The following is a 15,494-nucleotide window of genomic DNA, read 5'->3' on the forward strand; positions in this document are numbered from 1 at the left end:
GGTCCACCCCTGGCTCTCCGGCAGCCCAGCAGGGTGGGCGCGACTGCCCAGCAGTGACCCGGCCCCGAGACAGAGATCCCTTTCAGCCCGGAGTGACGAATCCCACAGGAATGCAGCTGCATCCTGCCCTCCTCCTGTCCCTGCAGCCGCCCAGCCGCGGGCACTTGGCGTCCTCCCCGCTCCGCTGGGCTGCGGGAGGTGCTCGCACCCAGCGCCCCTGCGAGAACCAGGCTGTGCCCCGTCGGAGCGGGGAGCTGGGATGGGGACAGCCCATGTTCCCAAGGGCAGAGGTTTAAGCCTTGCTACCAGGAGCAGTGGCTCAGTGCTGGGGAGCCTGCCCGTGACCCCAGAGCATACCAGGATGTTGTGAGCATTGCAACAGGTTCCGGGAAGGGAAGCCCCAGGGCTCAGGGCTACAAAGCCAGGTGTGATCTCAGCTCAGAGCCCATCCTCAGCAGGTCCCAACCCTGGCACAAAGCCCCAGACACCTGGTGAGTGCCAACATTGCTTTATTTGGAAGATGAATCCATAGGCACCAGAGAAAAGGCAGGAGGGGGACAGAGCTGATGTGACAGGCAGGACTGTAGAAAGCTGGAGAAAGGCACTTGTGGTGGCAGAAGCCCTGCTGGGCATCTGGGATAGCACTGGAGCAGGGGGGACAGGCTGTGTCAGAGACCAGCCCTGACACAGGGTAGGAACAGCACGTCTGGCCCAGGGGAGGGGTAGAAGGCCTCGGTCTGACAGCATGACAGGGGATCGGCTGGGACAGCAGTGATCCAGTGCTAACCCCAGACCGCTCTGAGCCCCAGGAGGATCACAGCTGCTGCTCTCCACCCCAACAAAGGCACCAGAGAACCCCAGGCAACAGCCAGAGCCTGTGGCAAGCTGCTGGGGACACCTGTCCTCCATCCTGAGCCCATGCAGAGACTGGGGCAGGCTCTCCCTCTCATTGGGAGCGGTAGAGAGGACCTGCCTCCAGGCAGGGTGAGAAGGGCTTGTGGAAGGGCAGCCCTGGTGCGGTGCTCCTCCAAAAATTCTCAGTCTCTGGCTGCCCATTGCTCCATTCAGTCCTTCACAGCCTCCTCAGGGCTTGGCACCCAGCAGGCTGTAGAGGCTGATCCACAGCTGGGCTGGCCCCATTGCCAGCGTCCTCTTCTCCTGTTTCCCAAAACAGGCTGTGTCCCACGCCTGGCCACAGCTCTCTGGCAGCCACAGTGCCAGCGGCAGCCCAGCACTGCCATGCTGCTGTGCTCACCCTTCCCCTCCACCTCATCACACTGTCTGGGCAGTGCAGGGCCTCAGGATGAAACCAGAGAGTCCCTAGATTGGTGTTTTCCGGGATGACAAACGAAGCACCGCAGAGCCAGGCAGGGCTACAGGCCAGTCTCCACTGCCGACAGCGAGGCCATGTCTGTCGCTGTTGGAGCAGCCGGACCCCGGAACAGGCTCAGTGGCTCTGAGTGGCTCAGAGCCACGAACCTTGCTGCAGGGGGAGCTGGTGCCCCGCTGCCTTCAGCCCCAGAGGCACCTGGCCCCATCCCGGGGCAGTGTGAACCGCAAGGCTAAAAGAATTTACTCCCTGCCCAGGATCACAGGACCAGGCTATGGCCCTCTCACCCTTCCCCTCGCCCCGCAGTGATGGAAGCCTTGCTGCCATGCATGGGCTCAGCCCCTGAACAGGACAGCATGTCCAGGGGGCTGGAATTACAGCAGGTCAGGCTATGGGGGACCTGGGTGTCTCCACACCCCAAGAGCACAAGGCAGGGAGGGGCTAAGCCCCGTGGGACTCCAGCAAGACGGCAGGCATGTTCAGACCAGACAGGAGGAGGGGCCCGGGCTGGGGAAGTTGAGATCAGAGCCTCCGTTAGGGAACTGCGGAAGTGCCGCACGGTTGGGAACGGCAGGAGGGGGCTGCCAGTGGGCTGGTGGAGCTTATGCCCACCCAACCCCACCACACATCACTGCCCCCTGCTCAGCTCCCCCAGGTCAGTCCTCCACCCAAGGGATAGGTCGGTACCCACCTGAGCACACAGCATCTGCAAGGCCAGGGGTAGGGGAGTTGGTCACAGGCCCTGCAGGGGCTCCCAGAAATTGAGGTCCCTCTTAGAGACTCTCCACTTGGGTCCTTCCACTTGCAATAGCCTACATCTGTCCAGGGGCAGGAGAAGGCTTGTGTAATGGCTGGGTGTCCATGCTGTTTCGGTGGGATGCAGGGGAAGCCATGCTCAGGGGAGGCCTCTGTCTCTCCATCCATCTGCGCGGAAGTCTCTGGAGGAAGAGCGGTGCAGTCAGCCAGGAGGGGATGGGGTGGCAGGGTCACTTCTTCCTGAAGAGGGGCTGCACTCTGTCCATGGGTGAGGAGAAGGGGAACCAAGTGCTACAGGGTCTCAGATGATGTCGCGCTCATCCCGGCAGCGTCGTGAAAGGCAGTAGAGCCCAGAGAAGAGGTACAGGCAGGCGGTGATGCCCCCGCAGATGGAGGCGCTCAGGTAGGCACCATAGAGGCAGCGCTGGCTGTAGCCTGGCAGGTTGCAATAGCTTCTCTGCTCAGCTTTGTAGCCCATGATGCCAGTGGCAGCTGCATAGAGCCCCACGCCCAGTGCCAGGTCGTGCACCAGGTTGGTGAGGAGCCATCGGGAGCCCAGCCACGGCACCAGTGCCCAGCGCCCCAGCAGGCTCAGCCCGAAGAGGGCTAGGGTGAGGAGCCAGACCAGGACGGCAGCGAAGAGGGCGAAGTGGGCCGCCCCCTCATATTTGTGAGCCGCCACTGTCACCCAGAAGGCAGCGCCCAGTATCAGCTGCCCCAGGCGCAGCAAACCCAGGGGGCTCCGCAGGTAGGCGCGGTGGAGGCTGAGGGAGCCGCGGGTCGGTGGTCCCGGAGGCGGCGGCACTGCCGGGGGAGCCGTGGGGGCCATGGCGGGGCCCTGCCTGCTCCGGCGCGGCTCGGGCGGAACCCAGGGCCCCGGCAGCGACTTCGTCCCCCAGCTGCTGCCAAACATCTGGCGCCTAACGGTCCACCCCGCGCGGGGCCTCTCTCCTCCCCTCCCCTCTCCTCCCCTCCCTACTCCTCCCCGCCCCGCCCCGCCCCCGCGCCTCCCGCCGGACACCCGCTGGCCGAGGCCACCGCCGGGCAGGAGGCGGTGAGGGGCGGCGGTGAGAGGCGGCGGGAGGAGCCGGCGGGAGGCGGCGGGGCGCGGGGCGGGCGGTGCCGGCGGCGCGGGGGGAGCGCGCCGAGGCTCCCCCGTACGTCACCCGGGATTCCCTGTCGGTGTGACGCGCACAGGCGCTCCGCCCGGGGGCGGGGCCGCGCCCGCCGCACCTCCCGCCTATTGACGTCACTTGAGCCACGTATCCCTCCTCCGAGAGGCGGGGCGGCTGCGCCCCTCGGCGCCGATTGGCCCTGGCAGCGGGAGGCGGGCGCGGATTGGCGGCGTGGCGCGGTGGGTGAATGAACGGGGCGAGCGGCGCTGGGCAGCGACAGGATCCCGGTGCGGCGACGCGGAGCGGCCCCGGGAGCGCAGCGGCCAACCGGCGGACTCGCGTCGGCCGCCACCGCCAGGTCTGTGGGAGGGGCCGGCGGGCGCGGGGCGGCTGAGGGAAAGTGGGTCACGGCGGGGCCCCGGGCGCCGGCGGGGCGGGACCGAACCTGAGTGCGCCGGCCCGAGCCGGGTGCCTCCCGCGTTCCCGGGCGGCCCCGCCCGTGCGGCTGGCCTCCTGCCCGGCTGGCCTCCTGCCCGGCGCTTCGGCCCGCCCCCTCCCTGCTGCCGCGGCGCGTCCTTCCCCGCCGCCCGCCCTTCCTCGCCAGGCATCCGCGCCGGGTGCCGGGGGAGGCGGGCTGGGCCGGACGGCGGGAGCGGAGTGGAGCCTGACGCCGTCTCTCCGGTGCTCACAGCGGCCGTGGCCATGGGTACGCCAGCTTCGGTGGTGAGCGACCCTCCGGGGCGGGTAGCGCCCGCAGCCCGCTGCCGCAAGCAGGCCTCGGCCAACATCTTCCAGGGCGTGGGGCTGCCGGAGCTGCGGAGCCTGTTCCGGAGCGGTGGGGCCGAGCTGCCCGAGGAGCGCGCCCGCCTCGTCTGGCGGTACGGGGACCAGCGGCGCATGGCGAGGGCCCTGCGGCGGCTCCGGCGGCGGCCGGGCCAGCCCGGCGGCGGAATAGCGGCACTGCGGCGCTTTAGTCACCTGCGGTAGGTGTGGGCCGGGGGAACCGGGGAAGCACGGCCAGGCCGCGTCATTCTCACACACCTCTTCCCTGCAGGATCGCAGAGAAGGGGCCAGAGGACAGATGCGGGGCCGAGGCGCACCCGGGATTCACACAGCAGCACTGAGCAGCCAGTCCACACAGGAGCATGGCTGCTGGAGAGCAGGTGCTGGGAACAGCCAGGGTCTCCAAGGACACTAAGTGTACTGGACAGGGTGCAATAGCTAATAAAAGGTGGACAGTGGCAGCTGCATGAGGCTCTGGCTGTGCCCTGCTCACCCCTGGCCTTCCCCCAGGGTGACAGGACCTTAACCCAGGCTGTTGTGCTGGACAAAATGCAAGGGAAAGAGCCCCAACCTGCTCTACAGTGCTGCAGAGACATGGAGACAGCCAGCTGAATGGCAGCTCTGTTATTCAGACAGTTGCATGGTTTAAATACATTACATACATTTCTACAGTGCATTAGAACAATACATTTTGGGTCAGTCAAAGTTGCAGCTGGGCCTGGCGAGGGAGCTGGGGTCTCACTGCTGCCCCCCCTGTGCTTGCACAGCCAGTGCTGAGCCCCCTCACCACAGGAGATGAAGGAGCTTCTCTGCAGCAGAGCCCCAACCCACCTGCATTCCCCAGGCCCCCCAAAGATGGGCTAACAGGACAGCTAGACCCAACACCAGCCTCCCCCAGCAACAGGAGAAGCTGCAGCTCAAGGCAAGCAGATGCAGGCAGCAGTCCTGGAACTGTTTTAGACAACACAAGCTCAGCAACTTCTGGGGCAACAGAGGCTCACTGCCTTACCCCTTCACCCCCACCGCCAGGGCTGCGAGATTGTCAGCACCGGGGCAGCCAGGAGCCCATGCTGGCACCCCCATGCTCCCGTCACACCTCCCACCCATGCAGCAGAAGGGCCTCTCCAGCCCCTCCCCTGCCCCTCGAGGGGCCCGAGGCACAGGCAGGGCTGGCACCATGCTGGCTGCACAGCAGCCAGGGAGCTAGCTGGGAGCAGGGGCAAAAGCCAAGCAAGAGCAGCCATGGAGACATGGCAGGAGGGATGGACTGGAGCAGCAGAGGGGGGTGGGGTGCTTGCACAAACCTGTGGCCCTCTCCAGCTCTGGGGGGCTCTAGGCTGAGGCCCCTCCCAGAGCTGCCTGCTCTTCACAAGGACAAGCCCACACCTCTTTCCCCTTAATGTCTAACTGCACCCAAGCCAGCCTTGTGAGTTGGCCCTCATATGTCCCCTCCTCAAGCCCCCAGCCAGAGAACAGCCGTTCATTGCGGTCCCTGCTGCACCAGCAGGCAGCAGGAACTCCCCCTGAGGAAAGCAGCGTGCACGGGGTTGGGGCAGAGGAGGGACAGTGGAGAAGTACGTTAAACCCTTTGGGAAAGGCAGGGGGTATAACCTGCTACAGGCCCTCCCAGCCTGGCAGCTGGCACAGCAGGGAAGAAGAGGGCCAGTGGCTGGTGTAAAGGGCTGGACGGATTCTGGCCTGGGCAGCCTGCTCATCTCAGCCCCGAGCAGGGGTGCTCAGAACCACATGCAGGCCAAGGAAGGGAGGCAGGGGCAGGGTGCCAGCCACATCACAGGCTCCTGGCAGATTCCCACACCTCCCCCTGGGCTCTGCCCCAGGCAGGGCACTGAGCTTCAATAGAGCTGGGGAGGGGACCATACCCAACGTGCCTGGCTTCTCCAGTTCAGCTGCAGGTTCCTTCAGCCACACCTGCTCGCTCTACCCAGAAAGTCAAGTCCCAGCCACAGGAGCTGGCAGTGGCCTTGCTTCCCTCACAGTGCTAGTCCGAGGCAGCCAAGCCCTGCCTGCGGCTCCCACAGCTACCACCATGAGAAGAAAGGCTTCCGGCTCTGGAAGCTCTGCGTGTAGGACTCGCTGGTGGTGCGCTGGTGGGAACGCGCCGTTTCCACAATCACAGGCGGCATCTGAACCAGGTGCAAGGGGCTCTTCCCATCTTTTAGCGCCTGAGTCAGGTTCAGGATCTGTTTTGCACAACAAAGCGATGCCTGAGCTTCCCTGCTGGAGCAACAGAACATCCACCCCAGCACCCTTCCTGCCACACAGGCAGCATGAGGCTCTGCACCTTCCCTACGCACAGCTTACCTGGCCTCTCATGACAGCAATCTGCTTGTGAAACTGTCCCCGATCAAAGCCAGGGTCTTTCTGCAAAAGACAGAGCAGCGAACACAGTAGGATCCACCCACTGACCCACACCATGCAAGAGATGCCTATTCCCCAAGCAAGCCCCTTGCCTCCTGTCCCACAGGTTTCCTGCTTCTCCCCACACTGAATCGTCAGCTCCTGGCAGAGGGATAACCCTGCTATGCCCCAGCCCAGAAACATCATCAGCTTGGCTACCTTTCTGTGCCCTGCAGCCTTGACTGGAAGCTCCCCAACACCACCTCGCTTTTCTTCCTCCCAAGCCATTCTCACCTGCTCCCCCAGCTCACCTTGAAGAGCTCATACAGATCTTCCTCCAGGTCCTTGACAAAGTTGGGGTCCGAGATCTTGGGAAGAATCAGGTCCTTGATCTCCTGTGAAAAGGGGATTTTGGCCTGGGGTAGCCAGGCCCAGTAGAATGGATCTGTGGGAAAAAGCAGGAGACATCAGAGATGGGGATGTCAAAGGATGGTGCCACATGCCCCTGGGTCCCAGACCACCTGAGTCTGGGACCCAGGGTCCATTCCTACAGCTTCTGCTGAGGCAGAGCTGCCCATGAACCCAGAAGGTTTGCAGAGGGACAGCCTTAGCCCTCTCCTCTCCAGCCCTTGAGGAGGATGCCAGAGTGTGAAGTTGTACAGCTCACCAGGGTGCTCTGGCACAGCCTGAGGGACTCACATGCTCTCCAGGAGTCTGGGTGTTTCAAGGGAAAGGCCAAACCGTTGTCTATAGCAGCCAGCTTGATGATGGGCTCCTTCACGACCACCCAGTCGCTGTCCTGGAAGGAAAAAGAGCATGTCACAAGGAGGCCCCTCTGACAGGAACAGTCCCTCTCCAACTCCCTGCAGCCAGGATCTTTGCCCTGGCTACCATAGAGGTACTGCAGCCTCTCGCCCCTTGCTTGCAGGAAAACATTGTCTGCTTCAGGTGGGAAAAGGACAAAGCTGTTCCCTGCAGGCCTCACCCCAAGGATGCACAGGTCCAGCAACACCAGTTTCCCCACAACAGAGCCCAGCTGCATCCTCACAAAGTCTCACGAGGCCACAAACCACCAATGCAGAGGGCAACGAAAAGCCCAGGAGACAAGATCAGGCCTTCGCACACTTGGAACCCAAGCCAGCTGGGAAAACACCATCCACCTGCCAGGCAGGCAGCTTGCAGGAGCAGAGCTCCCCATGGAGCCACTCACCCGCACGCCTGCGCTGTCCAGGGGACAGTCATACTTGATGAGCCAGTTGTCATTGCCCCGATCTGCAGGGAGATAAAACCAGCCATGTCAGTGCCAGGGCCTGCCGGCACTACACCCAGCAGAAGGATACTCCTCCTCAGACCCAGAAATGAGACAGATGAGTTTGAGGTCCAAACTCTACCCCAGAGGCCTGGACCTTGCTGCAAGCATGGGAAACCCCACCAACCCCGACACAACCAGCCCTGGAGACTGGAGAGGTCCCAGCTCACAAGAAAACGGTCAGCCTGCAAGCCCCAGCGTGTGACCCTGACCACTGCCAGCCTGGCAGGAATCCAGAAGCCAACATCTCCCAGGACACAGGCCAGTAGCCAGAGCATGGCCACAGCAGTGAGCAGCCACAGGAGTTGCATTCTACCCAGAGGCAGCTACCATGTGGCAGCAACTAAGTGGTGTTGAGAGCAGTTTTGGGTGCCGGGAAGAGATGCCAAGCTCCTGTCCCACTCTCTCCAGCTGTCAGGACATAAGCAAGCAGTCAGTGTCCCACACCAGGCAGGTGACCCTACCTGTGTTCCTGATGATGTAGTCGAGCACCACCAGCCGCTCAAACTGCAGCAGCAGCTGCCGGTTGGTGTTCTCTGGGAGCGGCTCAGCTTCAAAGCGTCGCAGCCAGTAGTCAGCATCCTTGTAGCCTTCCACGAAGAGCTGGAAGGAGCCCACCTAAAGCAAGGAAAGGCTGCCTTACAGGGGGCTGGGGAGGATGGAGAAGTGGCAACAGGCAGGCACGGAGGCCAGCAGCCCTACCTTGGGTGGCAAACCAATGCGGTTGAAGCGCTGGCCGACTTTGGGCACCTTCTCCAGGGCCAGCCTCTTTCCTCGGGACTTCACCCTGTCGATGGCACTGTAGTTAAAGGTTTCACTGGCCAGATACACCACCTGGGGAGACAGGGACACAGATGTCAGCAGGGGCACCTGGCAACTGTCACAAGACTGGCTGATAAAACCAAGACACTGCATTTCCCACAGCTCTGCCCAGCATGAGGATCCCCACAGCCTCAGCAGGAACAGTCCCAGTCCAGAGCTCTCAACACAACAGCTCCAAGGTCAGCAGTGCCACAAGACAAGATGCGAGCAGAGCTGGGCAAAAGCACATCAAAGCCTCCCCAGGATGAGATCCCAGCAGTTGCTCCCTCACCTTTGTGCGGGGAACAATGTTGAGTTCCAGTTTCTGGTCCACCAGGCTGGCGCCCGCCTCTGACAGGTAGCCCTGGTTGAGGACAAGGCAGTCTCTCCCAAAGCAGCACGGGCAGCACAACTTCTGCAGCCACTTGGTCCACTTGGGGTTCAGCTGCCCGTAGGGTTCCTCATTTTTGGGTTTGAAGACACCAATGATTTTCTGTGAGTGGGAGAGAGAAGGGCTGACTCAAGGCAGTTGGCAGAGTTGGGACACTCCCCACTGAGCCAGCCTGTAGTAGGGACACTCAGAAACGGGCCCAGAACAGCCCCTCACTAGGGCAAAAACACAGCTCCTGGGACCAGGCAGACCTCACAGTTCCTGGGAGGGAGGTACAGGGAGGGACCCTTCCCCAGTGCCCCATCCCATGAGAGCAGGGTACTGCCCAAAGGCCTTCATACCCAGCTCATGCACCTGGAAACAACCTGCTTTGTCCCAAAAGACACCAGTGATGCTATTGTGCCCTGGTAAATGTCCCAGTTCCACCACAATGACCTCTGGATGGCTGGGGTGAACTACTGCTAACCACTGCTCATTACATCCAAGCAGGAGAGGGAGGGGGATAACAATCCCTGCTCTGGCTCCAAAATCCATTGAATGGAGCTGATTCCAAAGTGACCAGAGGAAATGGGACAAGAACAGCAGAGCAGCTGGAGAACCCCAAGGAGCCCAGAGCTGGCAGCTCCTGCTCTGGGGCAACTCAGCAGCACATGCGGCCAGCCCTCCTCCCCACAGCTGGTGCTGGCCCCAGCCTGAGTGGGTGGCATTTCCGCAAGCCGCACTCCTGCCACAATGTGGAAGTGGAACATGAGTCCCACCATCTCAGCGAGGAAACCCAGTGCAATCCCAGCCTGCCAGGGGGCAGAAGTCAGCCCAGGGCAGGCAGAAGCAAGGCTTTGTCCACCAGGAGGAGGGAAAGGAAGCATTTGAGGGAAGAGGACCACTTCAGCCATTCCCAGATCACATGGAGAAGCCACTTCCCCTGAGCAGACAGAAGGCATTCCCCTCATCAACTCCACATAAAGGCACATGACTGCCAACATGCCCTCGGGCATGAGCCTGCAAGAGGCTTGTTGGGAGCTTTGCCAGCACAGCCCTGTGCTCCACAAAGCCAGTCCAGCAGAGCAAGGCCCAGCCAGGCAGGGATGGTGTGGAAGTGGAGGCCAGAGACCTGGCAGCACAGTATCCTCTTCCAGACAAACCCGTGTTGGGAGCAGCACTGACAAGGAAAACAGGTCTGCCTGGTGCCAGCAGCAAGGCAGAGGGAGCCAGGCCAGCCCAGAAGTGCAGCTGGCAGTTGAGGTAATCCCAGCTAAGTCAGCTCAGGCCCCAGCAGCCCAGGGAGAAGCAGAACACAACAGAAAAGCTTTTCGCCCATGCCCTCTCCCCCTGCCCACAACAGCAGCACGCTGCACTCTCTCCCTGCTGCTGGTGTGGGAGGTTTGGCTGACCCTGGGCAGCAGCCACAGAAACCTGACAGACACCACATTCGCTGACAAGAAGGCAGTCAGGACAACCTGCCAAGTGACATGGCCAGCAGGACATGCACTTTGGCTCCTTGTACACATTCTCCACTGGCCCTCACCAAGTTTGGGTCTCCTACAGCCAGGCTGCCTCTGCCCTGCCACCCCCAGGCAGCTCATCCAGTCACCCACCCCAATGACACCACGTCTCACATTGGGCAACAGGAGGAAGTGAGTATTGCCCCAGAGCCCACCAGCTCCGCTGGGACCTGACTGCCACAGCTCCCAGGAGCCAGACTCCACCCAGGGCAGGCAAACTAGGGCACATCAGAGACCAGCGAGCCCAGTCCTGCTTCCCAGCACACACGCAGCGAGAGTCATGAGCAACAGCTCAAGTAATTAGGCTGGGTGCTGCAGGTCAGAAGACAAGCCATCCTGTGCTGCACACACAGTGGCGTGGACATGGCAGCCACACAGCTGACCAGATCTACAGTGGACCAACTGTATGTCAAGGACTTTCCCTTGATTATACCAACCACACAGCCACAGATAAGACATCTCACAGGCCAAAAGCCAGCTCAGATGTCAGAGACACGGCCCTAGGGCTGGAGTCACTGTGGTTGGGAGATGCTGATGCACAGGCCTGTGGCAAAGGGCAACCCCTCCTCTTTGGGCACAAGAGCCAGGCCGGAGGCTGAAGCAGCACTCGGACACAGCTGCCCCCAGCTCGTGCTACTGGTCCCACTGCACATCTCCCCGGGAAGTCCTGGGTGGCTCCTGCCACTCCTACCTGCCCCCCAACGCCGGTCAACCCCGGGCCAGCATCACCCGTTCCCCCAGGAGCACCCTCCTCCTGGCCAGCACCGCTCAACCCGCAGGCCTCGGGGGCCTCCCCGGGGCAGGCACACGGGCTCGGGGCCGGCTCACCCCCTGCGGGTCCTTGACGAAGTAGCTGCCGCTGGAGCCCTGCGAGATGCGCTCGGGGAAGATGCCGCGCTCGCTGGCCAGCTCGGCCCGCCGCACCACCTCGGCGAACTCAGGGTCCTCGGGGAAGTCGTTCCGCTCCCGCTGCGCCGCCGCCGCCGCTTGGGCCTGGGCCTGAGCCGCCGCCTGAGCCTGTGCCTGGGCCTGCGCCGCCGCCGGGCCCCGCGCCCCGCGTTCCAGCAGCGGCTGCCGCTCGCGGTCGCGGCCGCCGGGGGAGCCGGGAGGGGAGGGCGGCGGCGGGGGCGCGGCGGGCGGGAGGGCGCGCACGGCGCCCCCCGGCAGCCCATAGTCGGGGGCCTGCGCCCGCTCCGGCGACACCAGCGGGCTCGTCTCGTCCATCGCGCCCGCCCGGCCCCGCCGCGCCGCCCGCACCCGACACTTCCGCCCGCGTCACCGCGCCGCCACGCCCCGCCGGCTGCTCAGCCCCCGCCACGCCCAGACCGGGCGTTGCCATGGGGACGGCGCCCGCCGCGGGGGCGGCGGCGGCTGCGGTGTCGGATGAGGCGGCCCTGGAGATCCCCACGCGCCGCACCGCTTCTCCATGGGTCCGCGGGGGTCCCGCTGGCCCCTGCCCTGGGAGGTGTCGCCGGTGCCCCACACAAAGATGGCTGGGGAATGGGGGGGAGGGGGACGGCAGCGCCCCCTGCTGCCCTTTGCTAATATGGCGGCAGGGCGGAGGCGCTGCCCCGCTGCCTACACGCCCGAGAAGGAGAACGCCTTGCCCCACACAAAGATGGAGGCTAGCGAGGGCGTGCTGCGAAGCTGCCCAATGAGCGGCCGCGTTGCTAACGGTTGCCGTGGAGACAGCCAACGGCGGGCGGGGATGGACGCTGGCGACATGGCACCGCCCGGTGGGGCGTGGGGCTGGCAGGGGAGGTGGCGGTGCCACCGCCCCTCGCTGGGACCCCGGTGGGGAGCGGTGCGGGCGGCGAGCGCGGAGCCAGGTGAGCGCGGGCCGCGGGTCCCTGCGCCGCCTGCCCGCACCGCCCCCGGGCAGGCACCGGGCCACAGGTGCCCCGGTGGGGCGTGCGTGCACCGCTCCTGGGTGCGTGCACCCGGTGGGGCGTGCGTGCATCGCCCGTGGGTGCATGGACGCAGCGGGGCATGGATGAATCAGCCGTGGGTGCATGAACACAGCGGGGTATCGATACAGCGGGGTGTGCATGCATCAGACGTGCAATCACCGCCTCTGGGCACGCTGCCCAGGTGAGGTGTGCATGTGTCCCCCGTGGGTGGTGGTGGCTTGGGCAGGTCGTGGGCTCAGAGCGGCGGTGTGCAGGGCTCAGGCTGTGCTGCATGCATCGCCCGTGCTTGCCGTGGGTGCTGTGGTGTGGGTGTGTGCCAGCGAGGGAACATCCAGCTGCTGGGCAGGCTGGGTTGCTCACAGGATGAAGCTGCAGGTTCGGGCACAGGCCATGCTGATGGAGCGAGCCTTCCTCTGCAGCAGGTGCTAACGGTCCCCAGCAGCACCCTCTCCTCCTCTTGACACTGCTGGAGGTGTCCCCAGAGGGGCCGGGCAGGCTGCAGGCTGAGGAGCCGGTGCTGAGCTCCTGGTCTCTGCCATCAGCAGAGAGCAGTGTTCAGTCGCTGCTCAGCATTGCTGGGGGCCATTTCTCCTCTGGACACAAAGCCCTTGCAAGTTCCCTGTGGTGCTCCTGGGTGCCATGTCTGGCTGGTTAGCGTGGCTCCACAGCCATCCCTCCAGGGATGCACAGCCCAGTGTGAGCAGGGATACCCCCTTTGAAAGCTGGGAGCCCCTTCCCATCTCACAGGCACTGCCTGAGCCACGCTGGGGGCTGCTGGAGAGGCAGTGCCCAGCCCACCTGCAGAGCTGTCTCCGTGCTGGTGCCTTCCCTGTGTGCTGGGGAGAGCTGCGTCACATGGCAGTGGCTGTGGGGGTGTCCACGGCTCCAGGGGCTGCTTCCTGTCAGCAGGCAGGTTTGCAGACCCTCACAGCCGACCATGGTGCTGGAGCCCCAGGGTTCTCTCTTTGCTGTCACTCCATCTCTGGGGGGTGAGCCAGGTCTGCCCATCCCTGTTGCTGGAGCTGGAAACCCCACAAGCTCTCTGCTCCCTCCCTTGAAGAGCTGGCGCTGAGCACAGTCCAGCAAGCCCAAAAATGCCTGTTTCCTCCAAAATGCCCATTTCCTCCTGGGGTTGCCCCAGTAGAGCTGAGTTATGCAGGACCGCTCAGGTCCTGCCAGGGAGCAGTGCTGGAGGCAACCAGCTCCTGCCATGCTCCTCTTCCAGTCACTTGCTCACATTTCATGGGGCTGTGACCCCCGTGGGCTCACATCGCTCTGAGCCCTGCAGTGGGGCGGGCAGCAACCTGAACCCGGTGGCTGGAGTTTCAGAGGAAGGGCCGGGTGGCCATGCTCCTGGGGTCACCTCCTTGTCTGCAGCTTGCTCCAGCAGAGCCATCCGCAGGGCACACACGTGCCTCTGCACGAGCTGAGTGGACGTGGGGACTCTGGATGAGCTGGGCTGGTCCCGCTGCCCAGCAGCCACCCTCCACCTCTTTCCCAGCCAGCTCTTGCACTGCGCTGCCGGAGGCTGTCACCATGACCCTCACCAAAGGCTCCTTCACCTACTCCAATGGGGAGGAGTACCGCGGCGAGTGGAAGGAAGGTGAGATGGGGCAGGAGGGGACAGTGCTGCCTATGCCAGGGGCTGCACAGCCCCCACATACCTGCCTGGCACCACGCTGGGGCAGATCCTCCTTCCTCTGTCCAGCACTGCCCATTTCTGCCCTTGCCTAGGTCGCAGGCATGGTGTGGGGCAGCTGACGTTTGCTGATGGCACCGCTTACATGGGGCACTTCGAGAACGGACTCTTCCATGGCTGTGGTGTGCTCACCTTCTCTGATGGCTCCAGGTGAGTGTGGCACCCCTGTGTGCACCCCCCTACGCATCCCCCCTTTCTGCAGGGAGCTTCTGCCTCAGGAACTCCTCCCCCTCAGGTACGAGGGGGAGTTTGTGCAGGGGAAGTTCAACGGCGTCGGTGTTTTTACCCGCTTCGACAATATGACCTTTGAGGGCGAGTTCAAAGGCGGGCGCGTGTACGGCTTTGGTGAGTGCCTGGCAGCATGGTGTGGGCAGCCGCAGGTCCGTGCGGCCCCAGCTCAGCATGGCCCCATCCAGCATCTCCTGCTCTGCCTTCCCCGTCCCAGCCCTGGCCCCAGTGGGTGCTGCTCCCTGCCCCTTCGGTCCCAGCCCTTCCCTCCCCTGTCCAGGTCTCCTGACCTTCCCTGACGGTTCCCATGGGGTGCCCCGCAACGAGGGCTTCTTCGAGAACAACAAGCTGCTGAGGCGGGAGAAGTGCCCAGCCATCATCCAGAGGGCCCAGGGTGCCTCCAAATCTGCCCACAACCTGACAGCATGACGGTGCCCTGTGACGCCCTCCTGCCATGGTGGGGACTCCCCTACCAGGCACTGGCTGGTTCCGCTGTCCCTGGAGCAGGGATGTTTTAGGGTTGGGTGCACCTGTGCACTGTGCTCACTGGTCACCCAGCCTTGGTGGGGCCAGGGGTCTGCACCAAGCCTCCCTGCTGAACCCCTGCCAGTGGAGAGGACAGTGCCCCCTGCTCTCCAGCCAAGTGCCCCGGGGCAGCCATGGTGCCTTCCCTCTCTGGCTGTAGCCCTGACACCAACTGGAGCAGCTGGGGCTTGGCCCCTCTGCCCCTCAGGAAGGCTGCAGACCACCAGGGCTGCCAGCCTACACCTGGGCATGGAGCAGGGGTGTAGGGGCTGGGGCTGGGCCCTGACCCCACTGCCAGGGTGCCTTGGACATGGGCTGCCAGCTGGACCATGAGCCTGCAGAGGGGCAGCTGCTGACCTGCTTTGCTATCCTGGTCCCAAGGCAGGGTGGGCACCCTGGGCACCCTTTGGCCTGCACCCTCAGCTCTGGGTGACTGACTATCCCCCCACATGCCCTGGGAAGGGTGACATGGTGCCCTCAAAGGACCCAGCCTGGTCTCAAGGCCAGCCGATGGGCTGTGTCCCCCTCATCCCTGTGCTAGTCCAGTCTGTCCGCTGCCCTGAGGACATCTGCAGCAGCAGCATCCCCACCAAGGGGAACTGGGAGTCACCCAGCCTGGCCTGTGTCTGCTGCATGCTGGGGGAGGGCAGGAGCAATGGTGACCAAGGAGCAGGGTCAGCTGGAGTACAGGATGAGGGGCACAAGCAGGGCTGTGTGGGGTGCCAGGGCTGGAGCAGGGGGCCCGGGGAGGGCAGGCAGGGACAGGGGCATGGCCAAGGGGCAGGGA

The 15,494-nt window shown here is 63.9% G+C and overlaps 4 protein-coding genes across 4 annotated transcripts; 2 read left to right on the plus strand and 2 right to left on the minus strand.

The window, feature by feature from the left end:
* Positions 1 to 537: 537 nt before the first annotated feature.
* Positions 538 to 3,024, minus strand: MARVELD1 (MARVEL domain containing 1). Its single transcript, XM_080347828.1, has one exon. It carries the CDS (start codon positions 2,997 to 2,999, stop codon positions 2,388 to 2,390), a length of 612 nt encoding a protein of 203 aa, XP_080203954.1. The 5' UTR covers positions 3,000 to 3,024; the 3' UTR covers positions 538 to 2,387.
* Positions 3,025 to 3,218: 194 nt separating this feature from the next.
* Positions 3,219 to 4,420, plus strand: AVPI1 (arginine vasopressin induced 1). The gene is given in 4 exon segments (XM_080347878.1): positions 3,219 to 3,487; positions 3,490 to 3,559; positions 3,893 to 4,184; positions 4,256 to 4,420. Coding segments are annotated over 4 exon segments (471 nt in total). The 5' UTR covers positions 3,219 to 3,448; the 3' UTR covers positions 4,326 to 4,420.
* Positions 4,421 to 4,681: 261 nt separating this feature from the next.
* PI4K2A (phosphatidylinositol 4-kinase type 2 alpha) lies at positions 4,682 to 11,572 on the minus strand. The gene is made up of 9 exons (XM_080348053.1): positions 11,174 to 11,572; positions 8,745 to 8,945; positions 8,354 to 8,485; positions 8,116 to 8,269; positions 7,553 to 7,614; positions 7,042 to 7,141; positions 6,654 to 6,787; positions 6,307 to 6,366; positions 4,682 to 6,185 (listed from the first exon to the last, which is right to left on the minus strand). The coding sequence occupies exons 1-9, from the start codon at positions 11,567 to 11,569 to the stop codon at positions 6,024 to 6,026; spliced, it is 1,401 nt and encodes a 466-aa protein (XP_080204179.1). The 5' UTR covers positions 11,570 to 11,572; the 3' UTR covers positions 4,682 to 6,023.
* A 548-nt stretch (positions 11,573 to 12,120) lies between these two features.
* On the plus strand, positions 12,121 to 15,398 carry MORN4 (MORN repeat containing 4). Its single transcript, XM_080348074.1, has 5 exons — positions 12,121 to 12,174; positions 13,757 to 13,858; positions 13,990 to 14,104; positions 14,190 to 14,299; positions 14,463 to 15,398. The coding sequence occupies exons 2-5, from the start codon at positions 13,792 to 13,794 to the stop codon at positions 14,609 to 14,611; spliced, it is 441 nt and encodes a 146-aa protein (XP_080204200.1). The 5' UTR covers positions 12,121 to 12,174; positions 13,757 to 13,791; the 3' UTR covers positions 14,612 to 15,398.
* The last annotated feature ends 96 nt before the right edge of the window (positions 15,399 to 15,494 follow it).

The sequence above is a fragment of the Nesoenas mayeri genome, assembly GCF_963082525.1.
Source record: "Nesoenas mayeri genome assembly, chromosome: 7".
NCBI lineage: Eukaryota > Metazoa > Chordata > Aves > Columbiformes > Columbidae > Nesoenas > Nesoenas mayeri.